This window comes from Apaloderma vittatum, unplaced genomic scaffold, assembly GCF_000703405.1.
Source record: "Apaloderma vittatum isolate BGI_N311 unplaced genomic scaffold, ASM70340v1 scaffold10943, whole genome shotgun sequence".
Classification (NCBI taxonomy): Eukaryota; Metazoa; Chordata; class Aves; order Trogoniformes; family Trogonidae; genus Apaloderma; species Apaloderma vittatum.
In genome coordinates this window covers 1-18,176 of record NW_009706489.1, presented here as the reverse complement: position 1 = coordinate 18,176, position 18,176 = coordinate 1, and the positions used below count along the sequence as shown (strand labels likewise).

Sequence of the window (18,176 nt, the reverse complement as noted above, 5' to 3'; positions counted from 1 at the left end):
AGCGAGGTGCTTCCCTGCCATGGTGTGCCCGGAGGTCACGGAACAGATTCGTCGTGAAATTGCTGCATCTCTTCATCAACGAAAGGGAGACTTTGCTTGCTATTTTCTGACAGACCTCGTAACTTTTACGTTACCTGCAGGTAGTTGCAAAGTTCTTCTTACTGATGGAAGATTTATTACTTTGTTGCTACTTGAGAATTGCATTTTTATATATACACACACATTGTGACTTTCTGATGGTGGGAGACATGTATTTGCTCGTTAATATTCCATATTTGCACACTTCAACACATATGTTGTTCCAGTGAAGTGAACGTTTGCTGACCTCTTTAGACATGAGGAAACTGAAGAAAAGAGGTGTATTCTGAGGAAGGGATGTGTTTAAGATTGGATATTTCTGGGCTCTGATAGGGCTGAACAAGTAGCTATGTCAGCTTGCAGTCCTTTCTGTTCAGGCCCAGAGCTATTCTTTGCATTTGTACCTGGCTACAGCAGTAGCACTTTTGGAGTATTTCTGAGGTACCTGCGATCAAGAGAACGTTTATCTGTTAACAAAAAGCTCCTTGGAGACTTTTAATCTTCAGTAGCTATTTCCTTTAATAGAAATGCTGCCAGAGGTAAGAAATCATGTAGATAGAAACTCTACTAATGAGCACATCCCTTTGTTGCTTTTTTCTAAAAGCAGTAGCACTGCAAGAATGGCATTTGGAACCTCTTTGGTTGAACGTTACCTCATCTTGTCCTCTTCAAAAAGTCTGGCTAATATTTACCACGTGTCTGCCAGCTCTGTTTGAGGTGCTGTGTTCAGCTGTGCTCTGTGGGTCACGTCTGAGGGGCAGACGGTGTGGGTGTAGGCGGAGCCTGGAGACTAACACTTTGTTTCTGGTTTAAGAGAAGCAACAGAATAATTTTGTAGCACACATGAGAAACGTTGTGCTTTGCCAGAATGGAGGAATTTGCTCAGTGTTTTCAAGAGACACATCTTAAATCACTGTGCAGTTTTTTGACGTGTGTAACAGCCATTAAATAACTAAGGAATAAGAATGTTCAAAAGCTTCTGCACATCAAGACTGTCACTGTATCTCCACTTCCATTACACTTAGTCGCTGAACATTTCTTGTAGTCAGCAGTTGGCAGCTGGTTTCAAGGCAATGTTTCTAAGGGCAGTGATATAAATCACACATTCCTGTTTAGATATTACCTATATGATGTAGTTTAGGAACCAGTTTCTGCTCGATCTTTCGAATAAATTAGTATGATCCTCCCAAAGTGCCAATGCAGGGGTGCAAAACTTTTAAATTGATTCCTGGCCACTATAAGCCAGTCTTAGTCTAAAAAACCCCCAGTAGATCATACAAAAAGACCACCCCACAGCACCCTGCCTGCACCCAGTGCTTCAGTAGCAGCTCACATGCTTTAAAGTGGACTTCACTTCACTTCTGAGTGTTTAAGTTTAGCAGTTTAGAAGTTCTTCCCCATGAGGGTGGTGAGACCCTGGCACAGGTTGCCCAGAGAGGGGGTGGCAGGCCCATCCCTGGGATTTTTTCAGGCCAGGCTGGATGGGGCTCTGGGCAGCCTGATCTAGTGGGGGATGTCCCTGCCCATGGCAGTGGGCTGGAACTAGAGGATCTTTAAGGTCCCTTCCAACCCTGACAATTCTGTGATTCGAATTATGCTGAAACCAGCAAAGTTTCTCTCCTTGCTGATCACCCTGCAACACTTCAGTGCTTATCCTGTATTGAAATGCAGGCCACGAGCAAATCTTTAAGATGGAGCAGATGTTTTTGTTGTAGAATGTGTGATAGTGTTTCTTGACACTTGAGTCAGAAAAGAGGTGCCTTCTCCCTGCCCTTTTTTTATTAGATTGGTCCACAGTTGCAGATTCTGTCTGTAAAGCTCTTGAAACAGCTGTCACGAGTGGCATTTTCCATGTCACAGCTCGGTAGTTCACCTATTTTTTTTCTGTTTTCTAACCTGCAAACTGCGTTCTAAAAACCTTTGGGGTTCTCTGAACTAGTTCCTCGAAATCTGCTGGAGGTGGATGCTCTGTGCAAGAACAAGCGTCTGGGCAAACTGTACCTGTCTGCTGGGGGAGACCAGGGAGGGGAAGCCCTTCAGATGGGTGAAAAACTATCTCTTAGGTTTGAACCTGTCCTAAATAGAACAGGATTGAAAATACTATTTTTTTTTTTTCCCCTAACCTCAAAGCGGTTCTCTACTTCACTTTCTCCTTCAGAGAAATCCATTCTTACCCTACGCGTGCTGTGACGATCCTTTCTGCACAAAAGGTAGGACAGTCAGTCGGAGACACAGACCTGCTTGAGCGCGCTCTGTGAAACCTACGGTCACAAGTGGCAGAGCTGAAAATATCAGCAGCTTCTCGGAGGAGACGCTAGGGACGATAGGGAAAAAGCTGTTGCCTGTGTTTTGAGCATCAGCTGGTAACGTGTGTCTTTTACAGTAATGCTAAAGTGACTTTTGTATTTGCTTTTTCCAGATATTGAAGACTTGCCGCCCACAGTCCAAGAAAAGTTATTTGATGAAGTGCTTGATAGAGATGTTCAGAAAGGTAAGTGCTTTGAGAATGACTAGAATCTCTCATTGCTTTTCATTAGAGAACACTTCTGTGATTAAAAAAAAAAAAAAAAAGCGTGTGTATACCTATGTGGCTTTGTTGCCCGATTCTGTTCTAAATATAGATTTGATGCTTTCAAGCTAATCTTCACCCTGGAATTATTTTTACATGTACATCTTAATGTTACGTTTAATGTTGTATAACTTCCTCTGTGAGGCAGAGAGAGAACGGAGTCTGTAGAAATCTTGCTTGTAACGTACCTTTTGAATTTTAAAGATTTTTAAAGCTTCACAGTTTTAAGTCAGAAACTCTTTAAAGAATCACAGAATGTTCGGGGTTGGAAGGGACCTCTGAAGATCATCTAGTCCAACCTTCATCCCAGCACACCCGACCACTACACCACAGCCTCAAGTGCTAGATCTACTTTTTTTTTGAACACCTCCAGGGTTGGTGACTCCACCACCTCCCTGGGCAGCCTGTTCCAGTTTCAGTAAAGAACTTCCTCCGAATATCCAACCTAACCTTCCCCTGACGCAACTTGAGGCCATTTCCCCTTGTCCCGTCATTAGTAATTAGAGAGAAGAGACCAGCACCAGCCTCAAGAAGACCAAACAAATATTTTCACTTCAGTAACAAAGCACCACATCACTTGAGGATTAAGGTGGTTTGGTGTGGGGTGCTTTTATTTTTGTTTGATTGTGTTTTTTTTGTCTTTTCCTGACAATATGGTGCTTTTATTTTTGTTTGATTGTGGTTTTTTTTGTCTTTTCCTGACAATATTTTTGGCCAGGGAATATCTTTAGCCACTGTAGTTCATGTTTTTTTGTAGTATGAAGGAAAACTTCCCTTTTTTTCATGTAGATGGTGTCTGCTGTTAAGGCTTTGCCATTAGTGTGCTGTTTGGATCCTCTGAGACTTCAACCAAACGCACGTTTTAAAAGCGGTTACTGTCACGTTGCAGAGCTAGAAGAGGAGTCTCCCATTATTAACTGGTCGCTGGAACTGGGTACGCGCTTGGACAGCAGATTATACGCACTTTGGAATCGGACTGCGGGGGACTGCCTGCTCGATTCAGTCCTACAGGCCACCTGGGGCATTTACGACAAGGATTCAGTGCTGCGGAAAGCTCTTCACGACAGTTTACACGACTGCTCGCATTGGTGAGTTGGTTTATATCGATGTGAAGGCCAGCTTGCCGTGTGCCGCAGCAGTTGTTAGCGGTACGGCGTTCAAAAGAAGCACAACCATCGCTCCCCAGCTCGCTGTGCGCTCTGCGCCTCCGAGATGTCGAGTCACGCTGTGATTCACGTCGTGATCTTGATCCCAGCGTGTCTTAAAGGCGAGCGCTGGAAACTGGGGTGTTCCAAACTCGGTGCTGGTGTGTGATGCTAGCAAATAGCATTTTAAGCCAAGTATTTTGTGCCGTGTCCTTGTCGAGGGGGCGCTGACCGCTGTTGCTAAGACTGGAGGGTTTGTATACTTGTGCGGTAAATCATGCGCATACCATGCCTTGCTGCCTGGTGGAGGCTTTGCAGAAGATTGTTAATAGAAGATAGCCTCCTTGTGCTGTATAAACTTCTCAGTATTTTCATTCCATCTGCTTAGTTACAGCTTTATTCGGTATTGCTCTTTTCGTGCCTGTTCTGTCTGCTAAAATAATGGCAGTAAAGCCGAGTGTTGACATTTAACTAGCGTTGTCATTTGGCCATGGAATTAGTTTATCATTCTGTAAAACAACTTGTGTTATTTTACACTGGCAACCTTCTAGTCCGAGACTGTGGTTTGTCTCTGCTGGAGGAAAAATTCTTACTGTTGGACCCCCAGCAGTGTCCAACAGCTCTCGAGCGTGTGATGGGACGAAGGGAAAAGATTGATAAAGACTAATAATAAAAAGACCCGGGCAGTTAGGTTGCATCTGTTGTTGAAGGACAAGGGAGATGCAGTCAGCAGGCAGCCTGTCCCTTTGCTCCGTGCTGTACGGGACGGCAACAGCAAAGTTTAATTTTAGGGATAGTATAGGTAGGTTTTGGGATTGCTGTCCCCAGCTGCCCGCTCTTCAGAGTAGACTCCCAAGGCTGGCATCCGGAGCGGGATTCAACACAGCTTCCCTACCAGCTCTCCCCTAGAACCTGCCTCCGAGTGGATCTGACGCTGCCTCACGGTTGTGTATAACGGAGCGTGCGTCGCCACCACGCAGCAACGTCCCTGGCGTCACAGGCAGTTCTCCCGAGGCCAGAATAGAAATTCGTGATAGATCAGGTTTTGTTCTTCATGGTAACAAAACCAAGCACGGTATCCAAAACCGGGCTGTGACTATTGAAGTTCAAACCAATCTTTCAGAGTGCTGCTGTTAACAGTTGTTGATTTACTGTTGCATCCAACATAACACTCCTAGAGTGTATTAAATCTGGTTGAGCTTTGTAGTTGGTGTTCTAGTCAGAACTTGCATTTTGCTCTCAGTTTATTTTGTTTTTATCGTTAATCAAAGTGCGTTTTTTTGGAACTGATTAATGTATTCCTTTATAGTTGTTTGAGTACTGTTGCCTGCCTTTGGTCTGGATAATCTTATTTGCTAGTTCATCATCAGAAAATTTAGTTCAGGTTCTAGTACAAACCTCTACAGAGCTACATCCTTAAATGTACAGACTGGGAGGGTCTGCTACTGTCGACCAGTAGGAACTGGTCTGCCTGCAGAGTCTGTTAGTGGTGGAAATTGGTGAAGAATCAGCTGACGTGTTAGTGATGATTCCAGATCAGCCCTGAGTCATCATTCCTTTCAAAAAATCCACATGGAGGGTGCAAGAAGTCTGTAACTTAAGGTCTGCTATGAACTGATCATGCTGCACATCCTGTACTTGCTGTATAGACCCGTATGGGGGAAAATACATTTGATTTTGTGGGCTAGGACGTACGGCAGATTGGAAGTGACGTTGTCATCAGTGGCTTTAAGGTACACTTTGGCTTTTCTCCGGTGGAATTGTTTTTCAGAGCCTTCACAAAGACACTTAAAAATGGATGTTTTTGCATTCGGACGCCAAACGTTCATGTAACTCATTTGGCCTCGTTTTGTTACGTTTGTTCAGATGCTGAACAAAGAAGAACCTATTTACTAGTGACAGCCCAGCGTCTGCTGCTCAGAAAGAGCTCGGGAGTGGAGTTCCCAGAGGCTCTGGCCTCTGGAGTCTTTTCCACTCACCTTTTCAATGACTGCACTTTTAGTTTCCTCAAAAGTGTGTTCTCGTTTGTGCCCTTTTGTGTTCCACTGTTAGCTTTTGGTGGAGAATGGGAGGATGCCCTAAGTTGGCTTTCAGAGGATTTTTGTATGAGTGCGTTCAGTTCTTTTGTGTTAGATGGAAAAGTTTGGTTTTAAGTAAAGTCAAAATCTTGAGCCTTCTCTCTGCAAGTCTTCGTCCTGTGAGCATCTGCAGATAACTCTATCCTCAAGGAGGAAAATTCTTTAGGAAAACAGTTTCACAGTAAAGCTTTTGCAGGAGTAGTTTTGTGTTGTATTTTTTCCCCTCCTTTTTTTTTCTTCTCGCACTCCTTTTTTTCCTTTCTCTTTAGCAGAACCTGATCAAACCTCTTGCAGGAGACCTGGTGATTAATTAATTTAGCACAAGGTGCTTGGTTAGAGGCTTCTGTGGGGAAACAGGCAAAATATCTCTGAGCTGCAAAGCTGGAAATAGTTGATGTCTTCGGATAGAAACTGGAAAGTAGATAAAGCCAGAATATTCCCTGTGGATATATTGCTATGAGTGAGCACATACACCTGTTAGAAGCTCTTACTAGTAGTAGTAAAACCTTTTAAGCCCCACACAAGTTTTAGCTGTACTTGGGAGAGCCAGCCTGGTTGGCGACAGATACATACACCAAGATTTTAGAATGATTCCATCTTTATTGAAAACATAGGAATGGTTTCTTCCACACGCACTTTCTGTCTGTTAATTTTCCCAGATTTTAATTAAATGAGCTCATTGCAATAATTTTGGTTTTAATAAGCTGAACTTCAGAATGGTTTCTTTGTATTCACAGTAAAGGCCATTGTTTAAAAGTTGGCTTAGTGCTCGTCACTAAACCCCTGTTCGAATGGGAAATCGTGGCCATTCTGTCGCATAGTGGTGAGGCTGGGCTTAAAGTTATATAAAGCCAGCATCTGCTTTTGAATGTGTTGGTCTTTTTTTTTTTTTTTTTTTTTGCAATTGATTAAGTAGTATAAAACATCAGGACTCAACTAGCGTACAAAAATGCTGATTTTCATTCAGTCAGAAAAACAGAAATCCCGTGACTTCAAAACTTGCAGAGTAAATTGGATAAATCCCAGTTTTTCTGTGTTCGATTCTTATCCACAGTGCTTTATGTGAAATTACTGTACTCTTTGCTCCAAAAACGGATAGAAAACAGATTCTACCTCTTAACTGTAGTCTGTGTGAAGCTGATACTCAAGGACTTTGGAGTTAATTGGCTCGTGGAGTGAATGTGCTGGTTGTGTGAGAAGAGTGAGCAGCTCTCCTGTGAAACCGAACGTCTTGGTTATGCTCCCCATGCATCAACACTGAAATAATCCTAAATAAGGCTTCAAAACAAGAGTTGAGTGTTGTTACCAAGTGTGTGGTAGTTGAGTAAATAGTTTTTGTCTTTACTTCTCCCTCTCTCTCCCACATTTTAGGTTCTACACACGCTTGAAAGAGTGGGAATCGTGGTATTCGCAAAGCTTTGGTTTACATTTCTCGTTGCGAGAGGAACAGTGGCAGGAGGATTGGGCATTCATACTCTCTCTTGCAAGCCAGGTAAGAAAAATTCCTTAAGATTGCTGCTAGAAAGGATATTTTAACCTCCAAAAAGAAATTTTGAGAACTTGGGGTGTTCTCAATAATAAGAATTTCTGCGCATAAAGGAAAACACTCCTCATAGGCCAGCAATCTTAAAGTATTATTGGGTGCACTCTTCTGCCAAGATGGAAAGCTTCATTTAAAATTCTAATTTCTGAGCTTGCCATTAAGCAGTACAGTACAGAAAAGTATGTGTCAGCGTCAGAAGGAAGTTTGTAGAATAAAATAATTCATAATCATCTATTTAATGTCCTGCTGACTCCTGCAGCATTTAACCTCCTAGAACATACCTGCAAATCTTAGCTTACACTACTTAAGCTTTGGCAAGCTCGTATTTTATAACTCCCCTTCAAAAGGAGATTTACATTCCTATAAGCTTCCAAGTATAGGAGTATTTTTAGCTCCTCTTTTAAAGTATAAGCATGATTCTGGTGCGATTTTTTGGCGATGTGCTCTTTTCCTGTCATCAAAAGGTATTTACCTTAACCTGTTGTCAGATGTGTGAATTATTTTTAGGCCGATATTATGTAGAGTTTCGCTTCTAACTGAGGAATGAAATACGTTGAGATTGAATCTGGGCAGTAGGACAAAGAATTACTACTGACAGGTTAAGTTCTCATGCAAGCTGAAATACTTTTACTCATTTCCAACTGATGTATATTAGTCTTCCAATTTTCTGCTTTTCCTTTCAAAGGTAGATCCTTCTTAAAAGCATTTTCTGTCTCCATTCGGAGCCTGTTTTTCAAATTTCAAAGTAGAGAATGCTAAGTTCTGTTTCAAGCGGTGTCTTTCTTTTGTGTTTGGTTCAGCCTGGAGCGAGTTTGGAGCAGACACACATTTTTGTACTTGCACATATTCTTAGAAGACCAATTATAGTTTATGGAGTAAAATATTATAAGAGTTTCCGAGGAGAAACACTAGGATATACCCGCTTTCAAGGTAAGCCCTTCAGTTATTTTTTTTTTTCAAATCCCGTTTGAAAAATGTTCAGCTATAAATCATAAAGGATGTTGAAAGCTGAGTGGCATTAAGCTACTGCCTGGAAGAAGATGGAATGGTGTAGGTAGACTTTCATTAAAAAGAACAAAACAACCCCCTCAAAACTTGCAGTTTTTTATTATATAGCGGGCACGCTGCCTGTAGCCACTGTAAAAACGTGTTTAGACTCCCACCACCATGCCTTTAAAAGGTCTGTCATTTATATAAAATATTCTGGCTGGGAAGACTTAACCAGAAGCTTTGTGGTTTGTACTGCTGTAGGACGCGAGAGGTTTAATAAATAGACTTTGGAATTCCAAAGGGTAGAGAAGTTAAAGCAGGTGGAGAATGATCAAGTTAAGCTTGTTTTTTTGTTTTTCTTCTTTTTTTTTTCTTGTAGTTTATTAAAGTAAAAGAGGTGGTGACCTGAATGTGTGGGCATGGAGGCTGAAAAGGAGGAAGGGGTTCTTTTCGTAGCTGCTCCACGAGCAGTTACTACATGAGATGTAAGATCAGGTGACTTAGTTACAATTAGGAAATGCTGATCAACTGATACTGTAAATCTCGCTTTCTGCAAAAGTGAATTCCAGGAAGTTTTTAACAGGAAGATGTTTAGGAAACTCAGTCTGGTTTTACTTGGACATATGTTTGTGGGTTTCTCAAGGTGTGTATTCTGTTTTGCAAGCCACTGACAGGCTTGGACAACTTTCCTCTAAATTACATGCTAACACTACATTATTTACAGAATAGAAACATAAGAGGGGATCGAGAGCATCTGTGTGTGCTCGGCAGCAACGTAAACCCATGTGGCAGCGACTGTTTGATGGGGCACTTCTCACCAATACATCACGATTTATTTATAGCTTGGTGGAGGATTTCCCCAAACCATCTCTTCGTTTGTGCTTTCGAAAGAAGTGCACAGAGTTCAGACGAGGCAAAAAAAGTAACAAAGAGAAGAAATCCAAGCTGTGGAGTTCATGTCAACTCATTACAACTATTTAATGTTTTCAGAAAATCTGAGAAGCTGTTTGGCTACTAAGTGAGGAAACTAAAGCTTTGTTATGTGAAGAAATTAAATACTTTTTTGAAGAGTGTAGAAATTTGGTACGCTGGGCAGTCGCACATTATCTTTTAGTGGAGACGGTGACAGGATAGGCGGGGAGAGAACAGGAATTCACGTGATCTAGATCTGACTCCTCAGGTTTGTGTTGCTTTAATTCAGACGGCCCAGGTGGTTCACAAAATGTTTTTATTTTGGGCGTTGAGGCAGACAAGTGTTACGTGGCCTAAATATGCTGAAATTGTTTTCATGCTCTGTGAGGCAGAGGGTGACCGAGTGTCTGGGACAACCTTTCACTGGACACGTGTTTCCAGGAATTTAGCCAGACAGATATTTACGACTTGTGATTTGCTCGCCACAAGCCACATCCGTCCATCCATCCGCAGAAACACGCGACGCTGCGAGCAGGTGAACTCGGGAGCCTCGTGTCAAACTACTTGAAGTTACTTCTGTCCCCGTCCGACCGCATTTTTGTGGTTAACATGTGCTAATTAAACGCTGGCAGCAGAGCTGAAACCAAACAGCCATTGGACTCGGAGTGCTGTGGAGTGCCAGGGCCAGGCCTCCTGTCAGCGGCACGAGATTTCGCTCTTTGGGTGCGTGAGCTTTGCTCAGCGCGTTTCCCTGCGGTGAAGCTTCGAGGGGTGCTTGGGCTTCTCTTGAAGAGATGGGGAAATCAATAATTTTTTTAATGCTCGCTCAGCGTTGCGATTCAGTTCGTAGCACCTTGGGAGGTACCACACACATCCTCATCCACCCGCAAAATCTTTTCCCTGATCAGAATTTTCTTTTCCAGAGATCCTTTAGACTTGGCATCCTCCCTCTAACTACCGTGACTCCCAGAACTGACGTTCTTGTTTCCTAGATTGCAACTGACTGCTAATGCTTCTTGAAATATTAAGGCTTTGACAGTGAAAGATGCGTTTACCCAGCCTTTGGGGTGCTGCTGGTCTAGCTGCATGGATTTAGTGACATGAAGATACAGCTTTTAAAATTAAACAGGAAAAAAGTTGATTGATTGAAACTAAATCCTGTGCGGATGGCTTCCAGGATGGGTTGGCCCATACTCCGATTTTCTGTGGTTTGTGTGCGCATCTGCTGTTCCTCCACTACATTCTCAGTTTATATCAGATTGACTTTTGTAAAATTTAAGAGTGGTCAGTGTTGTACCTGGCTGTGCTTGAAATTCCAGTCTTACAGAGCTCAGCGCATGGTGTCGAGGAGGAATGGAAAGTGTAACACATCTTTCATGGGGAAATTATTAGTCTGACGCTTTTACCGAGATAAAACGATGGTGAAAAGAAATTTCCAAAAAGCTGCTAAATTCTGACACGGAGATAATGTGGAAGCAATTGGGTTATTTCCACTCTGAAAGGGTCACATAGCTGTACCTGGAGCAGGAGCGCTGCGTTGTTAGGTGACACATGAAATGCCCATAGAGGACCCTTTTGGTGATTTTGGTCGCCCTGACAACGTTGGGTGGTGCTTGGGGCCAAAATCCACCAGTTTAGGGCAGCAGGGAGTTAACTGTTGGTATTAAATGGCAATAAATTAGTCTTCTCCAATTTGATTCTGTTCTGCCCGTGATGGTACCCAGTGAGTGGTCTCCCTGCCCTCCTCTTTTCATTCTGTTTTCTCCCCTGTCCTGCCGAGGAAGGGGAGCACGAGCGTGGCTGGGTGGGGATGAGCGTAAAGGCTCGGCGTTTTTTGGTTAACGCTTGTCCCTTGTTCTGCATCTTCTGGTGAGTTACTTCATTGTAATGGAGATGGAAGGAAGGGAGCACCAAGAAAGTATTAAATGGATTTGCCCTTAGGTCGGAGAATCATGGAATGGCCTAGGCTGGAAGGGACCTTAGAGCTCGTCTGATCCAACCCCCTGCCATGGGCAGGGACACCTCTTAACCAGCCCAGGTTGCTCACGACCTCATCCAACCTGGCCTTGAGCATCTCCAGGGAAGGGGCAGCCACAGCTTCTCTGGACAATCTATTCCAGAGTCTTGCCACCCTCGTCCTGAAGAATTTTTTCCAATCCAAATCTGTTCTCCTTCAATTTAAATCCATCTCCCCTTGTCCTGTCACTGGACACTCTTGTACAAAGTCCCTCCCCAGCCTCCCTGTGGGTCCCTTCAGGCACTGCAGGCAGGGATAAGGTGCCCTCGGAGTCTTCCCTTCTCCAGCTGAACAGCCCCAGCTCCCTCAGCCTGTCCTCGCAGCAGAGCTGCTCCAGCCCCTGGGTCAGCTTGGTGGCCTCCTCTGGACTCGTCCCAACAGCTCCACGTCCCTCTTATGGTGGAGACTTTTTGGGTATTTCTTGATTGCTGACTCAAGAATGGGAGAAGCAAAGGGACAAATGTTTACTATCGGTCACTAAACTCTGTTGCGGCAAAACAGGACGAGTTCTAAATTTAAGCAAAACCCCCGAAACCACCCCTGTGGCTCCGATTTTCCATTTTTTTGAGGCTGCCCTCCCGTCTCCGCGGGTGCTGGGGGAGAAGCGAAGCACCTTGTTTTGGCGGCAGCTGCCCGCTGCCGGGTTGCTATGCTACGCGCGCGCGTCGCGTGGCGCGGGGCTATTTTTAATCCGTCACAAGGTACGTAAGGCAGCGGCTCTTGCCGGAGCATGAGGTCTGTTCCTGGAAGAAAGGAGTTCTGGTGTTATTTTGAGACTTCGCACACCTCAAGCAAATTACTGTTGAGAAACGGGTGGGGAGAAAAACTGGTTTTTTTGTTTTTTTTTTTTATTCCAAATCTGTGACATCAGTAATTTGTTGTATCTGGGCAGAACAGTGTTAGCTTTTTGGTGTTCTGTTGTTTTTTGGCTGTTGATTTGGGTTTTTTATGGTTGTTTTTTTTGTTGTTTCTGTTTTTTGATTTGTATTTTTTTGAGAGTTGATTTGCATAATTGATGTGGGGTAATTTAATCTGTTAATACAATATTTACAAGAAGTCCCATTGTCCCTGGGATGGGCTACGTGTTTAGGTGCTGAATAATATCTGCTGCACTAAGTTCTCTTAATAGTAAATTTTGTAAGCAGATGGTGGAATTTTTGTTCCAGTAAAAACAGACATCTGACTGTAGCTTTTATTTCTGTGATGCAGAATCTGATTTAGTTTTTTTCCTTTACAATTGTTAATTTTAAGAAGGGTTACAGAATATGAAAAACTGCTTTTCTAACCTTGTTTTTATTTTTTTTTTCATCACCATCCAACAGACTGTAGATTTTAGGGGAATGGGAGCGTGGTATTGGCTGCCGTTGTAATGGCTTTGACGTCTAAACGTGGACAGTTGCAGAGATACTTGACTGACTTCACGTTAACCTAATAATAATAAGCTGTACTGAAAAAGGTGACCTGGAGTGGTTTAGATCCAACCAAAAAACTCTTGTTAATGTGCTTCTGGTGCGGTGTTTGGCCCAAAGCGAGAGGTTTGGCTAGAAATTCTGCTTTTTTGGTTGTCGAACACCGCAGTTCTGAGTCTTACCCTTTGTTTTCCTTTGCCCCAGGTGTGTATTTGCCTTTGTTATGGGAACAGAGCTTTTGTTGGAAGAGCCCCATCGCTCTGGGCTACACGAGGGGCCACTTCTCCGCCCTGGTCGCGATGGAGAACGACGGTTACGGCAATCGAGGCGCTGGTGCTAACCTGAACACCGATGACGACGTTACTGTGACGTTCCTGCCGTTGGTGGACAGCGAGAGGAAATTATTGCACATTCACTTCCTTTCTGCTCAAGAGGTAAGAAGTAGCCGCGGGGCCGGGAGCCTTCATCCCCGCTGCTCGATTCAGCTGGGGTGGCCTCCGCGATCTCTGGGATTCGAGGAATTATCGAGGAGTTTTGGGAAGCCTGCTGGGACACTCGTTAAAGGACACTCGAGGTGATTCTGGAAGATATTTCCCCACAGATTTGAGGCACGTTTATTAGCTCTGTAATTTGAGAGTGACTTTGTGCACGTGAATACGAGCGTACCTTGAAAAGGACCCAGAAATAAGGCTTCTGACACTGTTGCAAGACACAAATAGCCTTTTTTCCCTTATTTGTTTAAAGGATGTAACACATTATGGGCTAGTAGTTACAGTGTGCTCTGCTTTTTTTTTTTTCCTAATGAAACTCTCCTTGTTTCTTCTTTGATAAAGGCAGAGAACCACTTCGTGAAGTTGTGCGCGTGGGGCAAGGAACGTGAAGTAATTGCAAAAAAGTGGGCATCCTGTAGGCAGAGGAGAAAAAGTATGGGCTTTAAGTCTAGAGAGGGTTGTTTTTTCAGTAATAAATAACTTTTATTGAGGAAATGTTTCATGTCAAGAACTGGTAGACTCCTAAATCTGTTTTGTAAAGGCAGAAGGCTGTTTTATCCTCCTTCTATATATGGTACCCACTGTAAATAATTAGTTGCTTGCAGATGAAATATTAGAAAGGCTGTATTGGAGACACACACTTGAAAAATTTAGAAAGGAAGAATAACTGGAGAATATATTTCCAGAGCCTTGAAATTTTGGTTGGAAATGCAGCATGAAAATCAACTTGGCTGTCAGAGACTCCTGGTGGGCCGCAGCCGCGCGCTGACCCCGTCGCCTTCAGAAGGGAACCCCTCGCCCCGGGTGTCCTGGGGTGCTGGAAAGTCGTGTTTCAACCCTCCATCTCTTTTCTCTGCCCCAAAGATAGGTAACGAGGAGCAGCAGGAAAAGCTGCTCCGGGAGTGGCTGGACTGCTGCGTGACGGAAGGAGGGGTCCTGGTCGCGATGCAGAAAAGCTCTCGCCGGCGCAACCACCCGCTGGTCACCCAGATGGTGGAGAAGTGGCTCGATCGCTACCGGCAGATCCGCCCCTGCACGTCCCTCTCGGACGGCGAGGAAGACGAGGACGACGACGACGAGTGACGACGAAGGAACGGGGAAAGAAAACGACCGGCGCGGAAGTGTCCGACCCGGAGTTAGCGTTGTGCTCTAGCAGTTCCTTGTTGGGGAGCGACCCGGTTCTAGGGGAAACGTGCTGCAAAAGGATTTTTTGTGGGTTTTTTTTTCTAACCGGCACGGAGAGAGTCTAGGAGCTCGCCTGCTGCGTGAAGAGAGCGAAAACGGGCTGGACTACAGTTTGTATCAACACAAAGAAACGAAAAACAGCTGATTTTATTATCAAGACAGGAAAAACAAAGAAACAAACCACGTTTTTTTCTTTCCGATTGTAAATCTGTCTATAAATGTACCGCATGTGGTTGTGTAAGAGGTTGTGTAATAGGAAAAGTATACCAGCATCTTAATTATTGCAAGGAAGTTTTTGTTTTGTTTGGTTTTTTTTTCAAATAAGGGCACTTAAGAAAGCACATGGTAGATGGATGTCTCCTCCCTCCGAGATTCTTTTACAGTAGAACTTGGGATTCTGCGTCACCTTTTAGATACTCTGACATGTTTTTTGGGAAAGGCCCTTTTCTGTGAAATCTCACTAGCGCCCAGGTCAGACTGTGAGGGTTTTTTTTTTTTTTTCTTTGCACAAAATATCCACAGCAAGTCCATAAGCAAAAAAACCATAAATTAAAAAAGATCCGGTCATTGTTTTACTAATATTTTAGTTACTGCTGTGCCCATGTAATAAAATCTAAATTGTCCGGAACAAACTGGAAGAGAAGCTAAATTTTTCATTGAGTGAAGTGATTTGTTTCCTGAAAAGGTGTTTGGTTGGGGTTTTTTGTATTTTTTTCTTTTTCTTCTAATAGTTAATAGATTCCTTTTGGTATACGTTAAGAATATTTATTCAGAGAATATCTAAAATATAGGGATTCTATTCCAGTGAGCATTTACTAAACAAAATTGCGTGAAATTTGACAACTCGGACATGCTTGAGAATTTCATATTGTCGGAACTGCGTCTTGCTGTGATACAAACAACGTGTGGCTTTATTATAATTTATTCTTTCATCAACTTAAACGTTGCTGCAAATGAAAAAAAAAAACCACCTTTTCAAAGGGTTACTCCCCCACCCCGGTTAAATCTAGTGAGAATACACTCGACAGTCCTAATTAAAAAGAAGAATCTATGCTAAAGTTGTTTTTAAAAGCACTGTGTTATAGATATTTTATTTTTTTTCTCACTATGTAAACCTGGGAATTTCTTGCATGTTGATTGATGTGGCCATACTTAAACTTCTGTAAGTTCCTGAGATTGTAAGTTCAGAGTATATTCTCCAGTAGAAATTTTATTATATTTGATAACTTTAGCCATGTAACCTGTAATGGATAAAGTTGATCTAAAAATCTCATTGAAACACTAAAGGTTAACGCCAGTTTTTACGTATATGGTGCAATTCAGGGTGTCTTGAAAAGCACTTTCGATGGTGTGGTGGTTGACTTGAGGAATTTCGCAGTAGATGAAATTGTTTTAATTAGAATTTGGAAGGAAGCCCCATAGCACATATTTTTGATGTAGTTCAGAGCTATGGAAACCCTGAGGAACTTGCTGCTTTTTCTTCCAAATGCTGCTTAGATGGTGGTGAAACGTGCACAAACTCCTCCAGAAACTTGGTGACGACACCAAAAGTCTAGAAATGATGAAGTACTGTATTAACTGAGCAATCTGCCCGTCACCCCTTGGGGTTTATTATGAAATATCTTCACTTTTTCTTTTTTTTTCCTTGGCTGCTAGATCTCCTCCGGTTGGTGCATGCGCAAATTTTCAGGTAAAAGACTGCATGCTTCTCTGCAACGTCCCCAGGAGTTACCTGAACTAAATAGGCAACCTGCAGATACTCTCAGAGGTTCTTCACAAGCACATGGTCTTGTTTCAAGTTTGCTTTCTAAATTAGTACTTTTTTTAATTATTTTTTTTTTCGGTCCTTGCAGTGAAATCCTTTTTATACCTTCCCTAGCTGAGGTCACGAAGCTTTTCTGTCGGGGGAACTGAGTGCGGAGCAAGCTGGGATGAGAATTTCCACGATCCGAGGTGCGGGCTCGGTGGGTGGGCGGCGTCATCGCGGTGCGACCCGGCGACGCTCCTGGACGTCCTCCCGGTTCAGGGCTGAGCACGTTGGCTTCGGAAGTTCTCGTTCAGCCACCGGATCGCTGCAAATTCCCATCCTGGCTTACCCAGGACCAGCTTCCCCCGTGCAGACCACCGCTGGAAGGGACAAAAGGATGAGCTCCTACCCTCGGTAGGCTCCTGCGAGGGGTGGGTAAAACGCCGTGTGGAGTTTTAGCATCCCCCAGCCCCTCTGGCGTTGGGCAGCACAGTTCCGTTTCAGGAAGCCAAAAGCTTCCTTGTGACATGGGGAGAATTAACCAATGTGAAAAAATCTTACCTTGAGCCAAATCCGACGAGCGCAGCTTCCTCCGTCTGCTGCCTCGCGGCCCGACTGTCCCCGTCCCCAACCAGCACGTCACCGTAGCGAGTGGAAGTTCACCGCGCAGTCAGTTCAGCTGGTTTATTTTATTATTTTTATTTTTTTTTTTCCCCAAAAGCATGCAGCGTGCTCTCCGGTATTTATCAAGTTCTGGTTCGAGAGGACAGTCCTGGTACTTCAGAGCTCTTGGCTTCTCTTGATCATTTATTGTTTCGTTCCGATGTGCTGTAAAATGGTTTGTCCAGGTGAACGGTGCTTCACGGGTTGTTTCGGAACTGGTGAAGTATTTTTTTTTTTTTTTTTTTTTTTTTTTGGAATCAAAGTAATCCAAACCTCATGTACCTGTAGATTAAAGAGATGCAAACCCCTGCTTTGTGCTAGCCCAGTGGTCGGTGTATGTTCATGGGTCCTCTCTTTGAATTACATACTTGAAAGTTTACCGATACCGAGATTAATTTGCAAACCCTCCCTTGCAGCTTGTTGGCAGGTTCTGCTCTTTCAGCCAAGTATATCTACATATAAAAAATTGGGTTTCTCAATATTATTTTCCTCCTATTATCGCTCGTGGCAGCACAAGCTTTCCTAGCACAGGACTTGGCTTTTCATTGCTACCTCCTTGACATCTGGTCGTTTTTGGTTTGGTTTTTTTTCTGGTTTTATTTATTAATTCCTCAGTGAAAAATCCCTGTATTTCTTTTGTTTTTAATATATTAAAAATTTAGTAATTCTGGATTCTTCCAAAGTTCTGCTGTGCATGGCTTACGACAAGTTACCACTACCTTGTGTTTCCTCCATTAACAAAATCGGTTTGTGTGCTTAGAGACCCTTCTTTTTCTTTCACTCCCCTTTTGTTCAGTGACTTCCCTTACCCCTTTCTTTTTTTAGGTTTTACTTAATATCTGTCACCTTCCAGCTGCTTTTTTTTTAAGCTGCTCTGACATCCCTCACCATGGGAGAGCCTCTCTCCCTGCCTGCCCTGAGCACAATGACGGCACAAATCTCCAGCACCTCTTTAGCTCCCGTTTCTTCTGTAGAATCACTGAGGTTGGAAAAGACCTTTAAGATCGTCACGTCCAACCGTCGGCGCGACACCACTGTGACCACTAGACCGTGTCCTGAAAAAGAACTTTCCCCCATAGTTTCCCAGCGGAGAGTCACGGCGTTTCGCCTGCTGATGCTTCGCTGTTGATCACACGATGCTCTTCCCTTTCCGCTTCCACAGCTCTCTGTGCGGTTCTGCCGGCGTTTGCACGGCAGGTGCTCAAAACTCAACAGCGGAGGAGAACTCGTAAAACTCCTGTCCCTTAGCAAAACGTCTCCTTGAGCCCGTAACCCTCGGGCATCTCCTCGTTTCTCCCCTTGTTGAGCTCGCAGCTCTCCAGCCTGTGGTTGCGGCCACCCTTGGCTTC

At 43.6% G+C, this 18,176-nt stretch overlaps 1 protein-coding gene across 1 annotated transcript in view; it reads left to right on the top strand.

Moving 5' to 3' along the window:
- Positions 1 to 14,315, top strand: part of ZRANB1 (zinc finger, RAN-binding domain containing 1) — a 30,287-nt gene extending 15,972 nt beyond the window's left edge. Inside the window, exons 5-11 of the mRNA XM_009865816.1 lie at positions 3 to 140; positions 2,498 to 2,569; positions 3,537 to 3,735; positions 7,242 to 7,362; positions 8,214 to 8,343; positions 12,946 to 13,175; positions 14,097 to 14,315. Coding sequence (XP_009864118.1) covers positions 3 to 140; positions 2,498 to 2,569; positions 3,537 to 3,735; positions 7,242 to 7,362; positions 8,214 to 8,343; positions 12,946 to 13,175; positions 14,097 to 14,315 — 1,109 coding nt within the window. The remainder of the gene's footprint in view (positions 1 to 2; positions 141 to 2,497; positions 2,570 to 3,536; positions 3,736 to 7,241; positions 7,363 to 8,213; positions 8,344 to 12,945; positions 13,176 to 14,096) is intronic.
- Positions 14,316 to 18,176: the final 3,861 nt, after the last annotated feature.